Source organism: Lucilia sericata, unplaced genomic scaffold, assembly GCF_015586225.1.
Source record: "Lucilia sericata isolate MDLA Ls3-8-SP2 unplaced genomic scaffold, ASM1558622v1 Contig000737F_arrow, whole genome shotgun sequence".
In the NCBI taxonomy this organism is placed as follows: domain Eukaryota; kingdom Metazoa; phylum Arthropoda; class Insecta; order Diptera; family Calliphoridae; genus Lucilia; species Lucilia sericata.
The window spans coordinates 157,179-185,065 of record NW_023994735.1 but is presented as its reverse complement, the minus strand read 5'-3'; the positions used below and the strand labels follow the sequence as shown (position 1 = coordinate 185,065).

At 27.5% G+C, this 27,887-nt stretch overlaps 1 protein-coding gene across 1 annotated transcript in view; it reads right to left on the bottom strand.

Annotated features, from left to right (window-relative positions):
• Positions 1 to 415: 415 nt before the first annotated feature.
• Positions 416 to 27,887, bottom strand: part of LOC119607723 (connectin) — a 115,980-nt gene continuing 88,508 nt past the window's right edge. The window contains exon 5 of the mRNA XM_037961802.1: positions 416 to 1,497. Coding sequence (XP_037817730.1) covers positions 611 to 1,497 — 887 coding nt within the window. The 3' untranslated portion in view covers positions 416 to 610. The remainder of the gene's footprint in view (positions 1,498 to 27,887) is intronic.

Sequence of the window (27,887 nt, the reverse complement as noted above, 5' to 3'; positions counted from 1 at the left end):
AAAAAAAAATAAATAAATTAAATTGATAAATTTTATTCTGCAAGCAATTAAGCATAAAAATTTTATTTTTTTTTGTTTTTGTTTTATATATGTTTTAAAATAATAGTATTTAATTTAGTTTATTGTTATGTTAGAGAGTTCTTAATACTAAATGAAAAAATTATATTAAATTAATATAAAAATTATAAATTAAAACCTGAATTAAGTATTTCTTTTTTTTTTTTTTGGTAAAAGTAGTTTTGTTTTCATTAAAAAAGCTTTTAACAAATTATAAATGATTTAGTTAATTAATAATTTTTATTATTTATTTATTTTTTGTTTTTATATGAATAAGAACACAAGGTGAATTTTGAAATTATTACTTATTTAGCTTAATATTATAATTTTTTTTTCTTTTTTCTTTGCTCTTTTTTTAGTTTTTTAATATTAGTGAAAAAATCTTAATGACCCCTTAATGAAATTAATTATTTTGTATGCAATAAACCCGTTATTTTGTTTTTCAATTATTTTTTTTTTCTCTTTCTTACAATTCAAACCCTTTTATGTAAAAATCAAACTAAAAAATGTTGTGTGTGTGTGAGAGTGTTAGTTAAGATGCCTTAATACCTTCTTAGCCAACTTGAGTGCCATAAACAATGGCCAATATCAGCCATAAAATATTAAAGGCATGTTTACTTATTGAGCCATTAGTAGAGGCTGATAACACTTGCACATTACTACTGCGAGCATCCATAAGATCTCGGGACAGAGGCAATTCTGTGGGATCACTCAACTCCTCATGACAGGGCAGACGTTCTGGCTTCAGTAAGAACAGACGTACTGGTATGGCTAAAGCCTGTACAGGCATCAAGTCGGCACCATCCAAATGATTGTGACTCTGTGCTGATGTCAGAACATCGTTATTTTGTGAGTATAAAGCATTTTGTTTCATCAATTCCAGTTCATCTTCCATTTTGACGGGATGTGTCAAAAGTACCTCAGAGTTTGAATCAAAATAATCATTATGCATGCCACTGTTACTGTCTGGTCCCCCAAATATGTAATGACTTTCAACGGGCGTATGACTAGTATCCTTATTTGTACTGCTGGCATCTAAACTGCCAATGCTTTGGTACTGCGATAAAGCACGTTTCTTTTTCAATGAAGCTGAATTTTCTAATGTCTGCTCATGCTCCTGTCCATCGTCGGTTAATTGAATTTGAGTCTCAAATTTATTATTACGTCTTTGGCCTCCCTGGCGTGTTTTCGTATGATGTTTTTTACTACTAATACCGACTCCACTCATAAAGGGGTCACTACCGCTTAGTGCAGCATTTATGCCACCCACATTTAATAACTGCAACACATGATTGGGCACTGGTTCGATGAAATTGTGCAAATGTGGCTCCTGCAAATTGCAGATGAATTTTTCCAAAGAGTCACGCAACTGTTGATGACGTGTACGATTTTTCAATTCATACAACCATTGCAGGCGACAATCACAAATGAAATTATTATCTGAAAATAAGCCAGAAAAAACAGGAAACAAACATGTTATAATGAAGAAATTTTCGTATGAAATTTTAAGGATATTTTTGAATTTTTTCTATTTTACTTTTAGTAAGCAATTTACTAAAGCTCTTTTAACTCTCTCTCTTTCTTTCTCATTCCTTTATTAACTGTAGTAGTAAATTGTTACTTTTTAAAAGCTGTATTTTAAGTCGTTTTTCTACAAAAACATATTTTTTTTTGTTGTTGAGGCAAAAATCTAAAGAGAAATATATAAGGACATAAAACAATTGACACTTTGACAGCAGAAAATTGCCAAATGTCCTTTCAGGTTAAATGCTTTTGACACACAAGTGTTGTTTTATTGTAAATATTTGTTTTTTTTTAGGTTTATTTTTCCATTTGCAAAAATAAATTTGCAACAATGTTGTTTTTGTTGCTACTCGAAAAAATCTAAAATATACTAGTTGATTTTTATAGTTAATAATGAGGGTTGTTCAGAAATTAAAAGTGAAAGGATAAATTTTCCAGCAGATAAATTTATAGACTAGTCAATAACCTAATCAATATGGTAGTTAATAGAGTATTCCATAGATTGGTGTAAATATTTGTCAATAGATTAGTCAATAGACGAGTCCACAGAGTAGTTAATTGACTAGTCAATTGAATAGTGTATAGAACAGGCAATCGACTAGTCCACAGATTGGTCTCTTGCAAGTCTATTGACTAGTTCATAGACTAGTCGATAGACTGAACCGCAGACTAGTAGCAGAGACCTAGACTATAGACTATACTATAGACTAGACTATAGACTAGACTATAGACTAGACTATAGACTAGACTAGACTATAGAGTAGACTATAGACTAGACTATAGACTAGACTATAGACTAGACTATAGACTAGAATATAGACTAGACTATAGACTAGACTATAGACTAGATTATAGACTAGACTATAGACTAGACTAGACTATAGACTAGACTAGACTATAGACTAGACTATAGACTAGACTATAGACTATACTATAGACTAGACTAGATATAGACTAGACTAGACTAGACTAGACTAGACCAGACTATAGACTAGACTAGGCTAGACTATAGACTAGACTATAGACTAGACTGTAGACTAGACTATAGACTAGACTATAGACTAGACTATAGACTAGACTAGACTAGACTATAGACTAGACTATAGACTAGACTATAGACTAGACTATAGACTAGACTATAGACTAGACTATAGACTAGACTATAGACTAGACTATAGACTAGACTATAGACTAGACTATAGACTAGACTATAGACTATAGACTAGACTATAGACTAGACTAGACTATAGACTAGACTATAGACTAGACTATAGACTAGACTATAGACTAGACTATAGACTAGACCATAGACTAGACTATAGACTAGACTATAGACTAGACCATAGACTAGACTATAGACTATAGACTAGACTATAGACTAGACTATAGACTAGACTATAGACTAGACTATAGACTAGACTATAGACTAGACTATAGACTAGACTATAGACTTGTTAGGTTAGCTTTTTATTGCTTCGTAATAATTTTCGTAAATATTTTTTTAAAATTTGTAACCAACCTCGTTTTACAATTATTATTCTCAACCTGTATTTTCCATTAATGTTTGTTGCCCTTTTCTGTTGCTATTTATTATTATTTTACCATTGTTGTTGTAGTCATAAAATTTTATATTTATTTTTTTCATTGTACATTTGTGCTCAAACATTTCTCTATAGAAAATGTTCTATTCATGTCACTCATTCAAAGTTTTTGTTTACTGCTCGTTTGGAACTAAAAGTAAAATGTATTGTTCAAGTGTCTTACTAAAATGTCTCAAATGTCTTCACATTTACAGAATCTTTTTTTTTTTGTTTTTTCATTTTCAGTTTTTCTTGTGAAAATCTGTTACTTTTGATTTGTACATACGCAACATTTTTTGTCACAAGTTATTTTCCATTTCAGTTTTTATGTAGGGTACAAATTGAAATTTTTAGTCAAGTAAAAAATTTAATTAATTTAGAATTTTTCTATAAACAAAGAAATTGTATTGCAAGGTTTTGACTTAGAAATGTCTTAAATAGAAAAAGTTTTGAAATATTAAAAATGAGACTCAAGGTTATAATTTTGGAGATTTTAAACGTTCTTTTTATAGCTGATTCTATAGAGTTTCTTTCGCTTTTAGAATTATTTTAAAAGATGAAATATTTATCGAGTTATAAGGAATTTTCCACTACAACCATTTAATTAATATTAATCATACGCACTGTAGGTCCTCTAATATTTTTGTTTTCTAAAGAGTCTGAAGAAAACAGGTACAGAAATTGAAATATGTAAATTATACAGAACTAAATGACAAAATGTATTCTTTACACTTGAGGCATTCTTCTGCAAAAGCTTTTTTTATTTCAACATAATTAGTTATTATATACCCTTCTTAAAAGTCTTTTGAATTTCTATTATAATATTATATTATATTATATTTTATTTACAAAATTGTTTTATTTTTCTAAAAATCTTTTGTTTCATCTCTAGAAACCATGCAAAACTTTATTTGTTTTTTTTTTTTAACCTAACTCCCTTACTTTAGCTTATACAAAATCAAATAATAATATATTCTTTACAATTTCTTTTAACATTCCTTTGTATGCATATTTTTAAAATTTATTTCACATAAAGAAACCCTTTAAATACATACAATAAAATTGAAGTTGCAGTGGTTTCTTTGAAAAAGAACTTTTCAAAAAACCAAATGTTTTTATACAGTTTTGTTTTTTATGTGTTGTTACTTCTTTTTTTGTTTGCAACGACTAAAGTTAAACAATAATACACATTTTAAAAAGTTGTTGACCCACAACAATGTTGTGGTAACCGAGAATAAACACAATTTGTCTTTGGCAAAAAAAAGCAAACCCAGCAAAATGTTTTGTTAAAGCAAAGAAATTGCAGTTACTAGCTTAAATTGGGAAATTGATCAACTAATTCAAATAGTTTTAGTTGCTAATTTGTTGTTTTATTTAAAAAAAAAAATCAAAATTTTAATTCTACATCTTATTTCAAAATATTTCATTATACCAAAAATTAATTAAGACTTTTAAACTTCTGTCATTCATACCGTATCTCTGAAAACATCTAACAAGTTTATTCTTGTGTTTTATTTTCTGCTTTTCAACAATAGATTTTCACATTTATGTTTTTTTTTTTTTGCGTAAAATGTGGAGTAACATTAAGAACAAACACAGTATACAATTGTTTGTCTTTTAGACAATATGACTAACAATTGTTAAGCTAAGAGGGCGTATAATCATAAGTTTAATTTTTTTATGTTGTTGTTTTTCCCTCTATTATTTTTGTTAACAATAGAAAGTACGAATAAGTACCTAAATATTTTACTGAGAATAATAAAAACTACAATAAACTACTTAAAAAACAGTACTAGACAGAAGAACGTTTCTAAGTTTTGATATTTTATGTGGATGTGGTTGGCAAAAACATGCAGTGGTCAGTGAAAGGGAGAGATGGTAAGAGAAAAAGTTGCTTTCGCTATTTATAAAGTTTTGAATGTAATACAAAATTATATTCCATTCAGTTAGCGTTTTTATCGTTTCATAAGCCTTAACCGCTTGTCAGTACTAAGAAGTCTACAACGAAAAATTAGCTGCAAAGACATGTAGAAAGCGAAATCATCAACTAACGACGAACAACGAACGAACAACAACTAACAACGAACGAACGAACAACGAACTAACGAACGAAACGAACTAACGAACGAAAACAACGAACGAACGAACGAACTAACGAACGAACTAACAAGAACGAAACGAACGAACGAACTAACTAACAACAACGAACTAACTAAACTAACTAAAGAACGAACTAACAACTAACTAACATAACTAACTAACTAACTAACTAACGAACGAACTAACAACTAACTAACGAACTAACTAACAACGAACTAACGAACTAACTAACTAACTAACTAACACCTAACGAACTAACTAACTAACTAACTAACAACTAACTAACTAACTAACTAACTAACTAACTAACTAACAACTAACTAACTAACTAACGACTAGAACGAACGAACAACTAACTAAGAACGAAACGAACACGAACAACGAACTAACGACAACCTAACGAACTAACTAACTAACCAACAACTAACTAACGAACAACGAACGAACTAACCTAAACTAACGAACTACAACGAACGAAGAACGAACGAACGAAACGAACAACGAAGAACGATACAACGAACGAAGAACGAACGAACTAACTACTAACTAACTAACTAACTAACTAACGAACTAAACTAACTACTAACTAACTAATCTAACTAACTAACTAACTAACTAACTAACTAACTAACTAACTAACTAACTAACTACTAACTAACTAACTAACTAACTAACGAACTAACTAACTAACTAACTAACTACTACAACTAACTAACTAACTAACTAACTACTACTAACTACTAACGAACTAACTAACTAACTAACTAACTAACTAACTAATACTAACTAACGTAACTAACTAACTAACTAACTAACTAACTAACTAAACTAACTAACTAACTACTAACTAACTAACTAACTAACTAAACTAACTAACTAACTAACTAACTAACTACTAACTAACTAACTAACTAACTAACTAACTACTAACTAACTAACTAACTAACTAACTACTAAACTAACTAACTAACTAATCTAACTAACTAACTAACTACTAACTAACTAACTAACTAACTAACTAACTAACTACTAACTACTAACTAACTACTAACTAACTACTACTAACTAACTAACTAACTAACTAACTAACTAACTACTAACTAACTACTAACTAACTAACTACTAACTACTAACTAACTAACTAACTAACAACTACTAACTAACTAACTAACTAACTACTAACTACTAACTAACTAACTAACTAACTAACTAACTAACTAACTAACTAACTAACTAACTAACTAACTACTACTAACTAACTAACTAACTAACTAACTAACTAACTAACTAACTAACTACTACTACTACTAACTAACTAACTAACTACTAACTAACTAACTAACTAACTAACTAACTAACTAACTAACTAACTAACTAACTAACTAACTAACTAACTAACTAACTAACTAACTAACTACTAACTAACTAACTACTAACTAACTAACTAACTAACTAACTAACTAACTAACTAACTAACTAACTAACTAAACTAACTAACTAACTAACTATGGAAATCCAAATTTTCGGTGCAAATATTGTCTTTGTAAGACGGGTATATATAAGTTTGTCATTACGTTTGAAATTTTTACAACATAACTTTCAGAACCTATAAGTATATTCTGAATCCTTATAGATAGCTGATTCTTCATGTCCGTCTGTCTCTCTATCTGTCTGTGCGTTGAAGACCTCAAATATCTTTGGGATCTCAGTCTTCAATAATTCTATCTGACATACTTTCGAGAAGTTTCCTATTTAAAATCAGCAAAATCGATTCATAACTAACGGATATATGAGACAACCTCTGAAAATTTCGTCAAAACATTACATACGCATGAAAAATTACTTGTTTGCTTGCTTGTTTGTAAATTGTGTTTGTTTAAGTAAACCGCTGGAAACGACAACAACAACGTTTAGTATTTGTAGTATGTGAAAGCATTTATGAACGTAATGCAATTTTTTTGGAAAAATTAAAGAAAGAAGTCTTAAATTTAACACTATGGTGAATGGTATATAAGATTCGGCACAGCCGAATGTCGCACTCTTACATGATTTAATGACAATTGGGTTATTTAAGGATTCTTTCTCGAAAAGTTTTCATTCGTACTATTGTTGGAAATGTCTCCTGCCATTACCCAATAAATTCCGTAAAATGATAACTCAACTTCTCCTACACAACTTTAAATCGAAAAAAAAGCTAGATATAATCTAAATCATATCTATTTTATACTATATGAATACGAATTTACTGTAGATATGTTATATATTTATTTCAACAGTAAGCTAAGTCGAATAGCACCGTTTTAAGAAAAAGGTTTTGAGGGATTAAAACTCACTTTACTCTTACTAATGTAAACATCTTACGAATAATACGATTAAAAAATAAAACTAGATATTTGCTCCAAAAAACCGAATTTAGTTTTAGTACACTCTTGCAATAAATGCATGATATGTATGTAAGTTTCATACATATGTATATCTTTTAAACTAAACTATATTTTTTAGTTAGTCATTCTAGTTGTTGTCATAGTAAAAGTTGTTGCTTGTGGTTTTTATTGTGCAAAATAACAGCAAAAGAGTAAAAAATACGAAAAAAAGAAATTACCCTAAAAAACAACTTAAAATTTACAAGACAACTACAGCAAATTAACATACACATGACACACACTTTTTAAAATATTCCCTTGCAGTTCGGAGTGTTTTTTCAGAACTATTGATGTTACATATAATTTAGATTTAGGCAAGGAGGAAAGCAATTGTTATTTTTTAGACTACACTAAACAGTCAGAAGAGTAATTGTGGTTTCATCCTCCAAAAGAGGTAATTGTCTTACCCCTAGATATGTTAGGGACCCTACACATGTCAGATAACAAATTAAAATACAACTATGTGGCGACAAAATATTTAGACCTTTGTAAAACTCTATTTTCTAAAAGGTATACATGGACCTTTTGCAAGACTATTGGGGTGTTGAATCCACACATATGCATTGATATAAACAAAAACTTATAACTACAAATGTAGGGTTTTTACGATGTTATTTAAGTTATTTATATGCACATTTATGTTTGTATTCCTTTATATTTTAACTTGACATAAACACATATAAAAAGATATACATAAATGTACATTCTAATCATACTATTACTACAACGCATATAATTTAAAATAGTTAATACGTAGGGGAATTGAAAAGTGTTTAATTTTTTTTTATACTTCAGAAATAACAAGGAGTTAAATTGTTTTACAAATTCATTTGATTCTACCTAACCTCGTATATAAAGTGATGTAAATGTATAAGTGTTTATATGGAATATATATTTATATATGTGTTGGTAGGTACATACATAAGTATTTTTGTTTAATATATTTACACAATTTTGAGGTTTTAACTTAGGAGACATCAACAACAAAAAACAACGATCAGCCAGCCAACCAAGCAACAAAAACCAACTGTATAAATATTAAACCTACAACAACAAAAACAATAACTCTTATACTTTCATATAAACAACCAAACATACACATTCACACATACAAAAGTTGTCATCCATAATAAAATCTCAACTCTTTTACTACATCAAAACATTATGAATTTAAATATTTATGAATTGTCTCTTAGAGTTTTGCTACAAAGTAATTGTATATACATATACAAATGTATGTCGGTGTATTTTTCCGAGATTATTATGTGTATACATGTATGAGTGTTTATGTATGCATGTTTAACTGTAGTTTGAATGTCGTATGTTTTTTTGTAAATATATTCAAATTACCAGCAATTTTACTTAAAAGTTGTTTCTCTCTCTTTTGCTTTTTTGCTGGCGCTTGTATATGTGTGTTGGAGTATATAAAAAGTTAGTGGGCTACAATTTACACGCATATTACCAGAAATTAGCATTGAAATGAACAGTGTTGTGTTTTATTTAAGACTTGTATAAATATTTTTATTATTCATCTACATAAAAAAGTAAGATTTTTTTTTGGTAGCTGTCGCATAAAAAGTATACTAAAATCATAAAATATACAAAAACGCTAACAAAATATAATGTAATGTTAAACAAAAATAGATATAAAAAAACTAAATAAACTTGTTTACACCAAAAAAAAAAAATAAAGTTGAGTGTTTTAGAAAAAAGTAATTTATATTATTTTAGTTATAAAAAAAATCAAATTTTAAATGTGACTTTTATGAAAATGTTTATTGTAAATATTTTTGGTTAAATTTTAACACAAAGTTGTGTGTGGAAGAAGGAAGACGAGAAGTAGTTGTTTTGTTTTTTAAGAAACTAAACAAGCATGTTTATATTGAACGTTTTTTTATTATTTTCTTAACTTTTCGTGGGCGTATGATTATTGTTCGAAAAATATTTATCACTCATACGCCACGATGTATCTTATAAACATACATAATTAGTCTTAAAACATAAGAAGAATTCCTAAAATCGTTAAAGCAGGGTCGGAAAACTACGGCTCGCGAGTCACTTGCGATTCTTTGGATGTGAAACTGTGGCTCTTTTTATACCCTACACCACTATAGTTGGTAGGGTATTATGCGTTTATGCTGATGCTTGTAACGCCCAAAAATATTGGTCCTACACCTACCTTAAAGTATACCAATCGGCTCAGAATCACTTTCACAATTTAGCTACATATGTCCTTCTGTCCCTCCGTCTGTGTGTCCATGTAAACCTTGTACGCACTCTACAGGTCGCAATTTTCAAGATAGTTTTATGAAATTTGACACATATCTTTCTTTTGACTGAAGGACGAAGTCTATTGAAAATCAGTTCATTATTTCGTATGGCCCCCATACAACCGTACTCTCCGAACAAGGCTTTTGAGCTTATAAATATGTTAAGTGATCTTGTATCACTTCAAAAATACGCAAAACTTAGTTTTATAAAAGTCTTAATGATACTGCTGATTTCTGCAATGATCGGGCCTCATTTGACCCTATCCGCCATATAAAGTCCTCTTTAGAAAATGGGGGAACAAATTTCGCTTATAAATACTAATATCACGAGATATTCTGCATAAACAACTGATGTATACGTAAATCCCTCTACTAAAATTTAGAAAATCCCTTTTTTGTCAATAAATTATAAAAATATTTCTGAATTAAAATAAAAATTAAATTAAATACTTTATTATTAAAAAAATTACAAAATTTGTAACATAATCACTGGTGTAGGGTAACATATGTTCGGTCATGCCCGACTATAAATTCTAGTTAGTTTAAGGCTGGTTAAATTCTAGAAATTTCGAATATCAGTTGTTACTAAGTTTTTATTATATATTTTTAACTTTTCGTGGGCGTATGATTATTATCTGTAAAATATTTAACAATCATACGCCGCGATCTAATATTTCAAACGAACGAACTATTTTGAAATGGAAATTGATTTTTTGAAATTTGTTTTATTTTCCACTGAAACTTGATGGCATAACCTAAGGCGTATGATTATTTTAAATTATATGAAAAATAATCATACGTCATGGTGTACGCAGAATATGTGAATATTAAAAAAATTATGTTTTTGTAAAAAAACAATGATTTATTTCAAGGAAGGGAAATGCAGGCACAGTGGGCCCTAAATATTTCTTAACTCACAAACTATACAGAAAAAAAGCAAATAATGCATTCAAGGATAACAACTTGTATTTAAAACAAATATATATTTTTTACAAAAAACGTTAATAAATTAAATACTAAATTAACTAAGTAATTACTTAATTTATTGAACATCTAATGTTTAAGAAGTTTTAACTCCATCTTCCAACTTTTCTGTACCGAATCTAATAGTGTTTGGCAAGTTATAAGATATTTGCTTTAAAACTTATTGTAAAAAATACATTATAACACTTTAGTTAAATGTATCTAGCATATTTATAATAACCTTTTAACTTAATATGTTATTAAAAATAAACTTATATTCCTTTTTTCTCAGTTTAACAACAAATTGTTACCATTATTTTCTATAAAAAAAAAACAAAATCTTATTAATATATTTCCCTGTACTTAATATTTTCTCCCTTTTTTCCTTTTATTTATGTTATTATTTTTTTTTTCACTGGTATAACTTTAACACTTATATCTTTGACAGCTGTCAAAAACAAAAATTCGCTTTAAAAATTTCATCCTTTTGTAGTATCGTTTTAATACACTCCATGTACTCAGCATACAAAACCCCCATCACTTATATTTTTAAAACACTTTTTTTATAGAAAAAAAAATATTTATTTTTTTATAAAATTTAATACAAAGCATGAAAAATGAGGGGCAACATGTATAAAAAAAACCAACTTGATATATAAAAGCTTATAAATTTTAAGTACTTTTTAAGGACATTAAAAAAACTTTGTTGTTTGTTTTTTTTATATAAATATTTATTTTTTACAATATTTTTTCGTCAAGAATTTTGTTAATGAGTTTAAAAAGTTGTTACATAAATTACATAGTGTTTATTTGACAATATTATATTTCAATTAACAAGAATTCTTATTAACAACTATTACAGAGAAGGAGTTTAATTAAAAAATAAATGGTTCAGTTTAAAGCAAGTTTTCTATAAAATGTTTTGCAAAATATTGTTAAATAAATTCTTCAAATCCTATTAAAAATTAAGGTCAGTTAATATAATTTTTACTATAATTTAAAAAAATTAATTTGCTTTTCTTTTAATATTAACTTCTATTAGTTTATACAAAGCAAATTTACTGGCAAACAAATTCTATAGAAATAATTAGTTTTAACTCTTTTTAATTTCTAAAGAAAAATTCTATGTTTTAGTTGTTTTTCATTTTCCCATAAATAAAAATGCCTTTAATAAACTAACTACTTTATTCATAACAATTTATCAAACGTTTATTGAACAAATTTTGTATGAAAAATTGCCTTATAAACCTCTGATAAATTGTTATGAATAAGGCCCTAAGTATTTTATTTATTTACTTATTTTTTTACTTTTAAATAACTTCTCTTTTAGTTAGTTTTCTATGTATATAAATTTATTTCCTTTAAACTGAAATCTTTCATTCATTTGAGAATTAGTTAGTATGTAGTAGTATTTTTCTTATAAAAATATATATTTTTCCTAGCTGTTCTTGCCATTTTTTAGATTGAATTGATACTCATATTACTTATGGTCTTTACCAATACAATATAAATACAAATATATATTTTCACTCTTATTCAAACCTCTACAAACACTATATAGTTAAAGTATCCTTTGCTGTACAGGCTACCTTCATTTATTTCTGTGTATGTGTGTAAATTCTATAGACATACGATGCCTTTAAAACTCATTTATTACATTTTATGTTTATTGATGTAACCTTTTAATGCTGTGAAGCAAAAAATAAGCAATAAAAATTTCTTGTTATTATTATTCTTATAAACTTTATTTACAAATAATAACAAAAAACAACTTCAACTACCACTACTAACTACATAGATTTCAAAGGAAGTTTACACAGAGGGGGAGCAAAAACAACAATAACCTTATAGGGGAAAACAAAAGATAAGAACTTAGTAGAAAGAACGAAACGAGAAGTATATTAAATTGTAGTTATAAGTGATGTTAAAACTATTGCTTTACTTCTTCAGTTGATTTGGATATTTCAACAACAGTTATGGTGAGGTGAATAAGGGCATAAAGGGGAATTTTGCAAACCTTGGTTTATATGAAATGATGAAATGATATGCATAAACAGATCGATTGTGGTAGAAAGTATTGAACTTGAACTGAACTAGAACTAACCTAGAACTGAACTAGAACTGAACTAGAACTGAACTAGAACTAGAACTGAACTAGAACTGAACTAGAACTGAACTAGAACTAGAACTGAACTAGAACTGAACTAGAACTGAACTAGAACTGAACTAGAACTGAACTAGAACTGAACTAGAACTGAACTAGAACTGAACTAGAACTGAACTAGAACTGAAATGAACTAGAACTGAACTGAACTAGAACTGAACTGAACTAGAACTGAACTAGAACTGAACTAGAACTGAACTAGAACTGAACTAGAACTGAACTAGAACTGAACTAGAACTGAACTAGACTGAACTAGAACTGAACTAGAACTGAACTAGAACTGAACTAGAACTGAACTAGAACTGAACTAGAACTGAACTAGAACTGACTAGAACTGAACTAGAACTGAACTAGAACTGAACTAGAACTGAACTAGAACTGAACTAGAACTGAACTAGAACTGAACTAGAACTGAACTAGAACTGAACTAGAACTGAACTAGAACTGAACTAGAACTGAACTAGAACTGAACTAGAACTGAACTAGAACTGAACTAGAACTGAACTAGAACTGAACTAGAACTGAACTAGAACTGAACTAGAACTGAACTAGAACTGAACTAGAACTGAACTAGAACTGAACTAGAACTGAACTAGAACTGAACTAGAACTGAACTAGAAACTGAACTAGAACTGAACTAGAACTGAACTAGAACTGAACTAGAACTGAACTAGAACTGAACTAGAACTGAACTAGAACTGAACTAGAACTGAACTAGAACTGAACTAGAACTGAACTAGAACTGAACTAGAACTGAACTAGAACTGAACTAGAACTGAACTAGAACTGAACTAGAACTGAACTAGAACTGAACTAGAACTGAACTAGAACTGAACTAGAACTGAACTAGAACTGAACTAGAACTGAACTAGAACTGAACTAGAACTGAACTAGAACTGAACTAGAACTGAACTAGAACTGAACTAGAACTGAACTAGAACTGAACTAGAACTGAACTAGAACTGAACTAGAACTGAACTAGAACTGAACTAGAACTGAACTAGAACTGAACTAGAACTGAACTAGAACTGAACTAGAACTGAACTAGAACTGAACTAGAACTGAACTAGAACTGAACTAGAACTGAACTAGAACTGAACTAGAACTGAACTAGAACTGAACTAGAACTGAACTAGAACTGAACTAGAACTGAACTAGAACTGAACTAGAACTGAACTAGAACTAGAACTGAACTAGAACTGAACTAGAACTGAACTAGAACTGAACTAGAACTAGAACTGAACTAGAACTGAACTAGAACTGAACTAGAACTGAACTAGAACTGAACTAGAACTGAACTAGAACTGAACTAGAACTGAACTAGAACTGAACTAGAACTGAACTAGAACTGAACTAGAACTGAACTAGAACTGAACTAGAACTGAACTAGAACTGAACTAGAACTGAACTAGAACTGAACTAGAACTGAACTAGAACTGAACTAGAACTGAACTAAAACTCAACTAAAACTCAACTAAAACTCAACTAAAACTCAACTAAAACTCAACTAAAACTCAACTAAAACTCAACTAGAACTCAAATAGAACTCAACTAGAACTGAACTAAAAATAAAATTTCCTCAAAAACGAAAATTTTAATAAAAAATTCGATTATTTACTAAAGACTTGTATGTTTCTTCAGCAAGTTTATTTTTTATAACCGATGGCGTATGGTTTTTGCAAATTATATGAAAATAATCATACGTCCTGTAGTTCAAACATTATGAAAATTAAAAGAAATAACTGTGTTCGGGAATATTTCTGACTAAAGAGAGTTAATAAATTTTCTTGTAAAAAGTAGGGGAACAAGAAAGCAACAGCTAATATTTTGTTTTAAACAAATTTAAATTGAAAATAAATGTCTCTCCGTAAGGAAAAAACTTTAATAATGGGTAAAAAACATGCTACATCAAAATAACAGAGAGCAGTTGTAAATAATAGTTAATTGTTTAAGATATCTATAACAACTGAACATTAGCCAATTAAAAATATTTTTTTCTGTTAAAATTTGCAATTTTAATTGTCAGTTTTTTTAGTGTTTAAATTTATAAAAAAATTTTATAACACAAAATTATATTCACTATTATTTTCAAATTTGTTTCACTACAACTATATATTTTATAAGTAAAGCAAATACTTTTCAAATAAAGGAAAATCGTTATACATAAATAGAAAACATTTGGTTTTTATGACTTTTTTACATTTGTCCCACAACGATTAAATTATTCCTACAAAATCTTAAATACAAACCTACAAACATTTTTAACATTCTTCAGTAGTACTTGTATGTGCAAGAGCTATAAATGGCAAATAAATGTATGTATGTACGTTGTAAACTCCCTCAAATATACTTACATACTTATATATGTCGATGTAATGTTTTCTTTTCGATTTTTTGTAAATTTATAGTGTTGTGCACTATTAGAAACTCATTTAAATGTCGAACAAATGATTGATCCCATAAAATGGACAAATGACTAAAGAACATGAAATGACATACATAAAAACAGATACAGCTATTATTTTACCAGGCGTTCTACAAAGAGTCAAAGTATCCTTTTATCGAATTTCGAACTGATCGATTGATGCAAGTTTATATCGTTTCTGAGATGAAATTCAACGTTAGCAAATGTGGCAGGAAGTTAATCTTCATTTTATATTCTCCAAGTAGATACATTAAGTTACTTTCCATACCACAAATAGTAGTTTGTATATATATACCGGCTTAGAACTCCTCAAACTGTAAGGTAATATATATACTTATCTTATCACACATAAAACCATACAAGTTAAGTAAAATGACTTTCATTTAGTTAAGTAAAATCTAAAGATTACCAAACAATATTTTCAATGAAAGATAAATTTATAAAAGCAAGAAATATGTATTTTTTAGGGTTATATTTCTATATATGGTATTGAAATTCCTTCTTATATTTATTTCAATTTTTTATTTATAAACCTTACAAATGAAATGTTTATAAAATAGTTTATTTACCAACATAACATGCAATAGGCCAAGTTAATACTTTAACATTTATAAATATGTATTCTGTATTTTTCTTTCTCTTAGTTAAATTTTCTAATTTATGTAGACACACTCTAACATAAGTACACTTATAAATATTTATCCTTAAACCACTTGATTTGCAATTTTCTGGTTAAAATATCTATCTTTCTATCTCAGTTTGTAAAAAGAAAGAAAAGTTTAATTTTAAATTTATTTATTTCCATCGACATACAAAATATTGTTGCAGTTGTAGTTGTTGTACAATTTAGAATGGTAGTCAGTCATGTTCTATTAAGTTACACTTGATTACATTTCAATACCATAATACAAACAGCAACAACTACAACAACAACAACAACAGTAATAATAAACAATCCCTCCTACAACACTTGTTAATTTATTTCCTCTACTTGTTTTTCCTATAATTCCGTATAGTGTTTTTGAATTGAAGATTTCTTTCTTTCCGTTTACAATAGATTGAGCAAATTTTGCATGTAAATCATTTGAGATGCTAAGTGATGGCATAATTTATTTAATATCTAGGCTAGATACAACCGGATAGGAGAGCAGCTCGAAAAATTAACAAATTATTCAATGTCGTATTACTTTTATAAAGAGAAAACATAAAATTAAATTATATTAAAAATACTCATACGCCATGTTCTTCAGCGAATACAGAATAAAGTAAAATTAAACTAAATCTGAACTAGAACTGAACTACAACTGAACTAGAACTGAACTAGAACCGAACTAGAACTGAACTAGAGCTGAACTAGAACTGAACTAGAACTGAACTAGAATTGAACTAGAACTGAACTAGAACTGAACTAGAACTGAACTAGAACTGAACTAGAACTGAACTAGAACTGAATTAGAACTGAACTAGAACTGAACTAGAACTGAACTAGAACTGAACTAGAACTGAACTAGAACTGAACTAGAACTGAACTAGAACTGAACTAGAACTGAACTAGAACTGAACTAGAACTGAACTAGAACTGAACTAGAACTGAACTAGAACTGAACTAGAACTGAACTAGAACTGAACTAGAACTGAACTAGAACTGAACTAGAACTGAACTAGAACTAAATTAGAACTGAACTAAAATTTTAAATTCTTAAAATTGTATAATAACCAAATGTTAATGAATGAATCTCTGGTAAAGAAGTTAATAATTACGATATCATCGAATATAAATATTTTTTGAGAAAGTTTAAAAAACGTTTGCTTTGTGCATTTCTTTAAAGTTCAAAATTTAAAAAATGGTAATAAAAAACACATTTACCAATATGTATAAACAAACGAAAAAGAAAAATTCTTTAAAAATAATATTTTCATTATATCCGTTATAGAGCATTTACATTTTGAAAATTGAAAAAGAAAAAAATAAAGAAAATTAGCAAAATGAAATCGAAGTTCGCATGTGTTTAATATTCATATAACTAGTTTTTAAAGCATATGTATGTACAAAAAAAACAACACTCACGCACTCACATACACAATGAGAGAATTCAATTTCCGTTCGGATATACATGTGAACGATCACATATACATTGGAGTACACGTACACATTGACAATTCTAGCATATGGGCTTGGTGTAATGATATACGAATATTGCCATAAGACTAACACATATTTAAACATGTAAATATGCTTTTTCCTCATTCTTTTTTTTCAAATTACTTGTGTGTTTAGTTATGTTACTGAAAATGTTCCAACTATTTTTCATTTTTCTGTCTATTTGGCTTTGTTATTAACATTAATGTCACAGAATTCTTAAATTTATTTTAGTAATGTAAGTTTTCTTTGCCTTATTTCGGCTGTGTTACGGTTTTCCTTTTCATTAATATTTGAAAATAAGCCACATGTTTTTGTTTATTTTATCTCTGGTTCTTCATTTGCGTCTGCTTTTTTTTGGCGTTCTTAAATTTCCACATCAATAATTTGGGTAAACCAGAAATCATAAGGACTTTGTGATTTAATCTTAAAAACATCCAAGGATTACAAATTAAATACATGCCATAGCACACATACTATACGACAAACGCATACATACATTCTCGTTTTCCTTTGCTTTTGTTTCACTTTGTGCGCATACATTTATACATAGACAAGCAGTCATCTTTCGAAGATAGACGAATACCCACTCAACCACTCAAACATCATCATATTTATTAGTATTTTAAGGTTTTAATCTATCTGTGTACTGGTATGTGTCGGCAAGTGTATGGGGTTTTTTTTGTGTATTATATACGACTTAATGTAAAAAATTCTGTTAAAATACAATTTGATGTTGTAGAACTTTTTGTTAGATAAAATTAAAAAAAAGTAGACGAAAGTAAAACTAATCAGTAGGCTTTAGCTTGCTCAACGAACGTAAACGAATATTGATGAGAATTTATTAACCAAAAATCTTAAGAGCATTTTTATATTATTATCTTCGTTAGGTTAATGCTTAAATAGGATAAACCTTCAATTAAATATGATAAAATGAAAATTTTACATAAAAAGAGAAAATTAAAATTTTTTTTTAATAAATTTTCAAAATTTCTATAAAAAAGTTAAATATTCCAAAAATTTCAATTAAAAGAAAAATAAATTTTTGAACTTATTCTATGAAAGAAAAGATATTTTCGAAAATTTTCTTTAAAAAAGAGAAATTTTTCAAAATTTCCTACAAGAAAGAGAAATTTAAAAATTTTCTATTAGAAAGAAAAAATCAAAAATTTTCTATAAAAAAGAGAAATTTTCGTAAATTCTATAACAAAAAGAGAAATTTTTTATAAAAAAATAAAAATTTTAAAAAATTTTCTATAAAAAGAGAAAATTTTCTATAAAAAAGAGAATTTTTCGAAAATTGTTTATAAAAAAAAGAAATTTTCTATAAAAATGAGAAGTTTTCGAAAGTTTTTTATAAAAAAGATAAAATTTTCGAAAATTCTTTATAAATTTTTGAAAATTCTTTATAAAAAGAGAATTTTAGAAAATTTTGTATGAAAAAAGATAAATTTTCGAAAATTTTCTATAAAAAGAGAAATATTCTATAAAAAGAGAATTTTTCGAAAATTCTTTATAAAAAAGAGAATTTTTCGAAAATTCTTTATAAAAAAGGGAAATTTTCAGAAATTCTTTATAAAAAAGGGAAGTTTTCGAAAATTCTTTATAAAAAAGAGAACTTTTCGAAAGTTCGTTATAAAAAAGAGAATTTTTCGAAAATTCTTTATAAAAAATAGAAATTTTCGAAAATTTTTAAAAATTTTTGAAAATTTTCTATAAGAAAAGGAATTTTTGAAAATTTTCTATAAAAAATTGGAATTTTCGAAAATTTTCTATCTAAAATAGACATTTTCAAAAATTTTCTATAAAAAAAGAGAAATTTTCGAAAATTTTCTATACAAAAGAGAAATTTTTGAAAATTTTCTTTAAAAAAGAGAAAGTTTCGAAAATTTTCTATAACAAAGAGAAAGTTTCGAAAATTTTCTATAAAAAAGAGAAATTTTCTGTAAAAAAAAGAGAAATAAGAGAAATTTTCGAAAAATTTCTATAAAAAAAGAGAAATTTTCAAAAATTGTCTATAAAAAAAAGAGAAATTTTCAAAAATTTTCTATAAAAAAAGAGAAATTTTCGAAAATTTTCTATAAAAAAAAAGAGAAATTTTCGAAAATTTTCTATAAAAAAAAGAGAAATTTTCGAAAATTTTCTATAAAAAAAAGAGAAATTTTCGAAAATTTTCTATAAAAAAGAGAAATTTTCGAAATTTTCTATAAAAAAGCGAAATTTTCAAAAATTTTCTATAAAAAAAAGAGAACTTTTCGAAAATTTTCTATAAAAAAAGAGAAATTTTCGAAAATTTTCTATAAAAAAAGAGAAATTTTCAAAAATTTTCTATAAAAAAGAGAAATTTTCGAAAATTATATAAAAAAGAGAAATTTTCGAAAGTTTTCTATAAAAAAGAGAAATCTTCGAAAGTTTTCTATAAAAAAGAGAAATTTTCGAAAATTTTATATAAAAAAGAGAAATTTTCGAAAATTTTCTGTAAATAAGACAAATTTTCAAAAATTATCTTTATTGATAAGAAATTTTTTTAAATTTTTTAAAAAGAAAAATTAAAAAAAGGATGTTCATAACTTTTCTAAAAAATTAGAAATTATTAATAACATTCCATGTTGTGGAAATTCCATTACGTTCTAATATTTGTAGTTAATTGAAAAGTTCGGTGTTTTATTTTAATTTCTTAACCAAAATTATTCTATTATATCTGGTAGGTCTACTTCTATGTATTTAAGTTAAATTGTTTCTAAATGTAGGAAAAAAACTTAATGTTCAAAGTTTTATACATTGTGTACAATAATTTGAGGTTTCATCAACCTACAATTAATGTTCAGAAAGTAAAGATAAAACTTAAAAGCAAGTCAAACCTAAAACGTTGCTTTTCAACAGCTTTTAGAAAATGTATATTGAATTGTTTAAAGTTTTTTTTTTTCTGCAACCAATTTGTATTCGTCGAAGAGTGTCATATATGTATAGAAGTGGTAAAAGTGAAAAATTAACCCATTAAGAAAGGTATATAAAGAAATTGTATACACTTCTTTCAGCGCAAAATATAAATTTTCATAATTTTTTAATAATATTACTCATACGTTAATGTTTTAATAATTTTGGTTGCTTGTATTTTTCTAAGTTTTTTTTTGGCACCCTCCAAAGGATTAAAAAAATATTGTATTTGTTTTTATCTTATTGAAAATCTCTATACACCACAGACTTTCATTTAAAATCCATAAAGTGTTAATATATTCCAAGTACATATGTATATGTATGTACTATGCTTTTATATAAAGTTATACATGTGTAAGTATAAATATATGGGTATAAGTAAAATGCTTTCAAAAAGAAATATAATGAAAACCCATTTAGTGGCTTAAATATCTATATCTGCTTGAGTGCGTATGGCAAAAAGCAAAAATAAGTTTAAATATATTTTGTTATGCTGTTTTTGGTACTTAACTTTTTACCTACACCCTACGTAGTATATCCTCTTTCTCAGTCTCTTCTGCTCACACCTTATAAGTCTTTAGCTTTCTTCAAAATAAAACTTTTATTAAATCTACTACTATGTACTACTACTACTTTATACTGCGTCTTTTTCTAAAACTTGTGAATGTTGTAGATTCAGCCATTCATTCATGTTCAGTTTATACTTGTTTTTATTTCATTTTCTTAACTTCTTATTTAAGATACGACAAGACAAGGCAAGACAAGTTGTTAAGAGTTTTCATAATCTAACACAAAGCTAAACATTCTTAATTTTAAGAACTCTCATAGACAACAAATACGTGTATTAAAAAAAACTGTGGAAAGAAAAATTAACTTGTTTATTTATATTGTGGTTAAGCATGAACTTTTATTATAATCATCTGTATCGTCAACGCCAAACCGCATTATATGTACATATACACAACAACAACTACAACATATAATAACAAAATAAAATGTCTCAAGTACAAGCAAAGAATTGGGAATTTATGTATATATATAGTTGCTTTATAATATCCTGGCACATTTATATCAAACAAACCCAATAAACATTAAGTCAAATGTTAGAAAATAATGCATTTCTAACAGATGTTACAATTTTTTTTTATTTGAATACAATTTAATTAATGTGCAATCTTTAAATATAAATAAGGTTTTATTTAAAATAGCGACATAATTGAAATAATCAAACCATTAACAAAACGTTAACATTTAAGAAGAATTTTGATTTTAAATTTTTAATTTTTAATTTTCAATAGCAAATGTTTGTTGGTCATAACAGTATCTGTTTGTATTTGTATCTTTAAATATATGCATAATTATGTGCACGTTTTTGTGTGTATTTATGTATGTCCTCAGAAAAGTGATGATGGAAATAATATAAATGTGTTTTAGAATTGAGTAAATAACTTCAAACACATTAACTCTGTTTAATGATAATCATCAATTCTTAGCACACACTCAAAGGCACAGATACTCACTAATCTAGTCACGTAAGGACTAATATCAGGAAAACTTTTGCATGATATCTACACAAGTGGAAATTTTTAATAACAAGAGAAATTTAAAAAAATTTTATATAAAAAAGGTAAATTTTCAAAAATTTTTTGTAAAAATTGAGAAATTTTCGAAATTTCTTTATAAAAAAGAAAATTTTGAAAATCTTTTGTAAAAAGAGAAATTTAGAGAATTGTATATAAAAAAAAGAAATTTTAAAAAATTTTCTACAAAAAGATAAATTTTCGAAAATGTTCTATAAAAAAGAAATATACGAAAATTTCCTATAAAAAAGAAACTTTTTCTATAAAAGATAATAATTTTTTTTATAGAAAAAGAATTTTTTGGAAATTTGCTATAAAAGGGAAAATTTTATATAAGAAAGAGAAATTTTCGATACTTTTGTTAAGGAAGAGAAATTTTCGAAAATATTCTATCAGAAAGAGAAATTGTCGAAAATTTTCTATAAAAAAGAGAAATTTCTGAAAATTTTCGATAGTTAGTTAGTTAGTCTGAAAGGAGGATGTATATACATCAAATCCGAAGAAATACACCTAGGCCTCTATCGGGCCTGTTGTGCGCTCCTTAACCAGTGCCTCAGGTGGGAATCGAACCCACCACCTCCGGTCTACCAGACCAGAACACTAACCACTAACCTACCAATTTTCGATAAGAAAGAGAAATTTTCGAAAATTTTCTATGAGAAAAAGAAATGTTCGAAAATTTTCTATAAGAAAGAGAAATTTTGGAATATTTTCTATAAGAAAGAGAAATTTTGGAAAATTTTCTATAAGAAAGAGAAATTTTTGAAAATTTTCTATAAGAAAGAAAAATTTTCGAATACTTTGTATAAGAAAGAGAAATGTTCCAAAATTTTCTATAAGAAAGACAAATTAGCGAATATTTTCATAAGAAAGTAAATTTACGAACATTTTCAATAAGAAAGACCAATTTTCGAATTATTTCTTTAAGAATGAGTAATTCCTGAACATTTTCTCTCAAAAAGAGAAATGTTCAGCGATATCAGCTTTACTCTTTTACCACGATTAAGGACCTAGCCAGGCTTGTCTGCTATGCAGACGATGTCGTAATACTTTTAAAGGGAAAGATCCAAATTGGATACCACATAGAGGATAGGATCAACAAGGCACATCGGTGCTGGGTGATATGTAGGAGAACTAAGTATAGGCATAAAATGGAGTCTTATTCCCACTATGACAATTTGGCTTTATAAAAGTGAAATTAGACCAATTCTAGCTTATTCATCAATCATCTGGTGGACTGCTTTGGACAAAAATTGTAATATCAAACTACTACAGGGAGTTCAGCTTACATGCTGCTTGGGTATAAGTGGTGCCAAACACGGCTCTGGAAACGTTGCTAGATATTCCAACAATTGAAACATATTTAAGATATGAGGCCGCGACAGCCAGAAGGCAATTAAGGCGATATCAGGTGAGAGAATTAAATCTAAGACCGTATTAGATGGTAAGAAAGCTTTAACTGAATACTCTCCCAAAGGTAAGGTTTACATCATATGGGTACCAGGCCACTCGAAAGTAGTCGGCAACGAAAGGGCGAATGTAATAGCTTTAAAGGGAAGGGAGCTCTAGGTAGTAAACCTGACGAAAGCAAAACCATACGACGCAACAAAATCCGAATTAAAAATATGGGTGAAAGAATCCCATAAGACCTCTTGGCAAAATGAAACGGTAGGTAGAACCACAAAGATCCTATGGGTGACCCTAATGAGGGCAAGGCGAGAAATCTCCTCAAAATGAGCAAGCCGTAGGTTAGTACGTATTCTGAGTGGACACACAGGATTTCGAGGACACCTATACAAAATTGGACGTGCGTATTCAGACGAATGTAAAGCACGTAGAGGTGTTAGTGAAACTCTTGAGCACTTTCTTTACCACTGTCAGGCATTCGTCGATATTGGATCCAATTATCTTGGAAGTGATTTTAACTCGGAAATAACATTCCTGACTAAGACTGATTGGAAAAATCTTCTTTACAAAAAAAAAAAAAAAAATGTGAAAATTTTCTATGAAAGAGAAAATTTCGGAAAATATTCGAAAAAAGAGAAAACTCTCAATCAGAAGATAAATGCTCGAAAATTTTCTATAAGAAAGTTAATTTTTTTTTTTTTTTGATAAGAAAAGAAATTTTTGGAAAATAAAAAAAAGAGAAAGTTTTGAAAATATTCGATAAGAAAGAGAATTTTTTTAAAATTGTCAGACATTATTGAAAAATTCTGGAAAAAAGAGAATAAAATAGAAATTTTTTAAGATTTTCCATAAAAAGATAAAACATTTTCCATAAATACATTTTCTGTAGAAAAATAAATTTGCATAAATTTTCTACAATAAAATAATCTCAGAAAATTTCTCTTTCTTACAGAATTTTTTTAAAGATTTTTTTTTTTTTTTTTAACAGACAATTTTTTATGGAAAAATTTTAAAAAATTATTTTTATAGAAAAATTTCGAAAATTTCTCTTTTTAATAGAAAAATTACGGAAAATTTTTAAAATCTTGTAGAAAAAAAATTTTAGATTTTTTTTGGAAAATTTTCTATAAAATTTCTGTGTAAAAAATTTTTTCAAATTATTCTTAAAAACTGAAATTATGAAAAATATGCTATAAAAATGAAATTAAAAAAAATGTAAAATGTAGAACGGAAAAATTTTAAAAATCTCTGCAAAAAATTTCTATTGAAAAAGAAAATTTCACTGATATTTTTCCTTATTTATGTCACAAAAATTCATTATACAAAACCCCATAGTTTTAGAAACAAACATTAAAAATCTACCAGGCAAAACAAAAACACTACGACAACGACGATACGTTGAATATAAAGGAAATATGTCGCGCATCAAATATTATGGAAATTAAATTCAATGACAGTTGACTGAAGAATGAATGAGTGAACGAATGAATGAATTATTTATATACGTATGTCTGTATGTGTGTATATACTGCCATGGTGTGCGTGGCATTAGTTTGATAGATAGTTGTCTTAGTGATGATGGAAATGAACAAAAAAAATAACAAAATGACTGACTCGAACGATTGAATGCATGAATATATAATTTATTGTCTATTTTTATCAGTGGAAAAATAAACAAGAGGTATTTGACAAAAGAGGGTTTCTTTAAATATAATTAAGACAGTTTAAGACTAAAAATAACAAAATTAGCTAATTTGGTTTACATCAAATTTGTATTGTAAGTTAAGAAGTTTTAAAAGGGTTAAATGACTATTAGTTGGTGTTGTATAATAAGTAACGTATTATGTACTTTTAAACTTTAATAACTTAATTTGGTTTGGTCTTTGCTAGGTGTTGATTAAATTTTTATAACTTCAATCAGTGGACAAGTTATTTCCGCTCTCTTTACTATATTTATTCATTTAAATTAGGAAATTCTTATTTATTTAAGCCATTACAAAAACTCCTTAATTATGTCATCAATATTGCCAATGATTAGATTATTTTAAAACGCGTAATATTTCTTCTTAAATGATACATATAGTTTGAGTAACGAAGCAGAAAGATGTTTATAAATTACTTAGATACGCTGTCACTGCCTAAAATACCAACATTTGATTTAATACTCCTTGGCAACCGTATAATGGAAAAATTAATGTTCAAATTATTTAAAGGAAATTAATGTCATGATTATTTATTTCACAATATTGTTAAGAATTAAGAACAAACCACAGAAGCAACTCATTCTAAATTTCTTTAAGTTAATTTATAACTTTAAAGATTCTTAAATATCTTTCTTTAAACATTGTTTAATTTATGAAATCTTTCAATTTCCCTTTAACATCTTAATGCCTGGGAGAAAGTCTCTATATGTTACAACTGTTTATTTATAAAACATATTTTAACTCAAAATTTATCTTTAAAAGCCTTAGCAATCCAATATTGTAGATATCCAAAACGATTTGGGGTTTTTTTCTTTGCAATTTCAATAAAGATGATTTCATTTAAACATTTCCACATGATTGCTTACGTGAATGAATGCATTAGGCAAGAAGATTTGATATTTGATAACAAAAAATCTTGTTTTACGAAAAAATATATATATTATAATAAAGGTTGGTAATAAAACAGTTGTAGTTAGAAGAGAAGCAGAGAAGTAAAACATGTCTGTTTAAAGAAAAGCATTAAAAAGCTGATGAATTTGTTAAAATTCTGTTATTTATGTTATCAAGCATATATATTTCGAATCTGTTTAAATTCTTTACTAGTATACCCTTCATCTTCGTGAAAGGGTATATATAAGTTTGTCATTCCGTTTGTAATTTCCACCCTATAAAGATTTTTGAAAATTTAAAAAGAGAAATTTTGAAAAATGTTTTTAAAACAGGAAATTTCGAACATTGAGCATAATTTATTTAATACCTTGGCTAGATACAACTATATAGGAGAGCAGCTCGAAAAATTATTTAAAATTATTGAATGACGTATTGCTTTTATAAAGAGAAAACAGAAGAAAACTTTATTGAATAACCAAAGGCGTATGATTATTTTAAATTATATGAAAAATACTCATACGCATTGTTCTTCAGCGAATACAGATTAAATTTTAATTAAACTAGAACTAAACTACAACTGAACTAGAACTGAACTAGAACTGAACTAGAACTGAACTAGAACTGAACTAGAACTGAACTAGAACTGAACTAGAACTGAACTAGAACTGAACTAGAACTAGAACTGAACTAGAACTGAACTAGAACTGAACTAGAACTGAACTAGAACTGAACTAGAACTGAACTAGAACTGAACTAGAACTGAACTAGAAACTGAACTAGAACTGAACTAGAACTGAACTAGAACTGAACTAGAACTGAACTAGAACTGAACTAGAACTGAAACTAGAACTGAACTAGAACTGAACTAGAACTGAACTAGAACTGAACTAGAACTGAAACTAGAACTGAACTAGAACTGAACTAGAACTGAACTAGAACTGAACTAGAACTGAACTAGAACTGAACTAGAACTGAACTAGAACTGAACTAGAACTGAAACTAGAACTGAACTAGAACTGAACTAGAAACTGAACTAGAACTGAACTAGAACTGAACTAGAACTGAACTAGAACTGAACTGAACTAGAACTGAACTGACGAAAACTGAACTGAACTGAACTAGAAACCTGGAACTAGACTGAACTAGAACTGAACTAAAACTGAACTAGAACTGAACTAGAACTGAACTGAAACTGAACTAGAACTGAATACTAGACTGAACTAGAACTGAACTAGAACTGAACTAGAACTGAACTAGAACTGAACTAGAACTGAACTAGAACTGAACTAGAACTGAACTAGAACTGAACTAGAACTGACTAGAACTGAACTAGAACTGAACTAGAACTGAACTAGACTGAACTAGAACTGAACTAGAACTGAACTAGACACTGAACTAGAACTGAACTAGAACTGAACTAGACTGAACTAGAACTGAACTAGAACTGAACTAGAACTGAACTAGAACTGAACTAGACTGAACTAGACTGAACTAGAACTACTAGAACTGAACTAGAACTACTAGAACTGAACTAGAACGAACTAGAACTGGAGAAATTTTTAAATTTTAGTATCAAGATAAATTTTTAAATTTTAGTATCAAGTAGAGCAAATACTATAAAAATACTAAGTTTTGCAAAATTTGTCTATAAAAAGATAAATTTTTATGTCACATACATATTCTTCATATGTTTTATTTGCTACATTTGAATGGTCGATCCCAT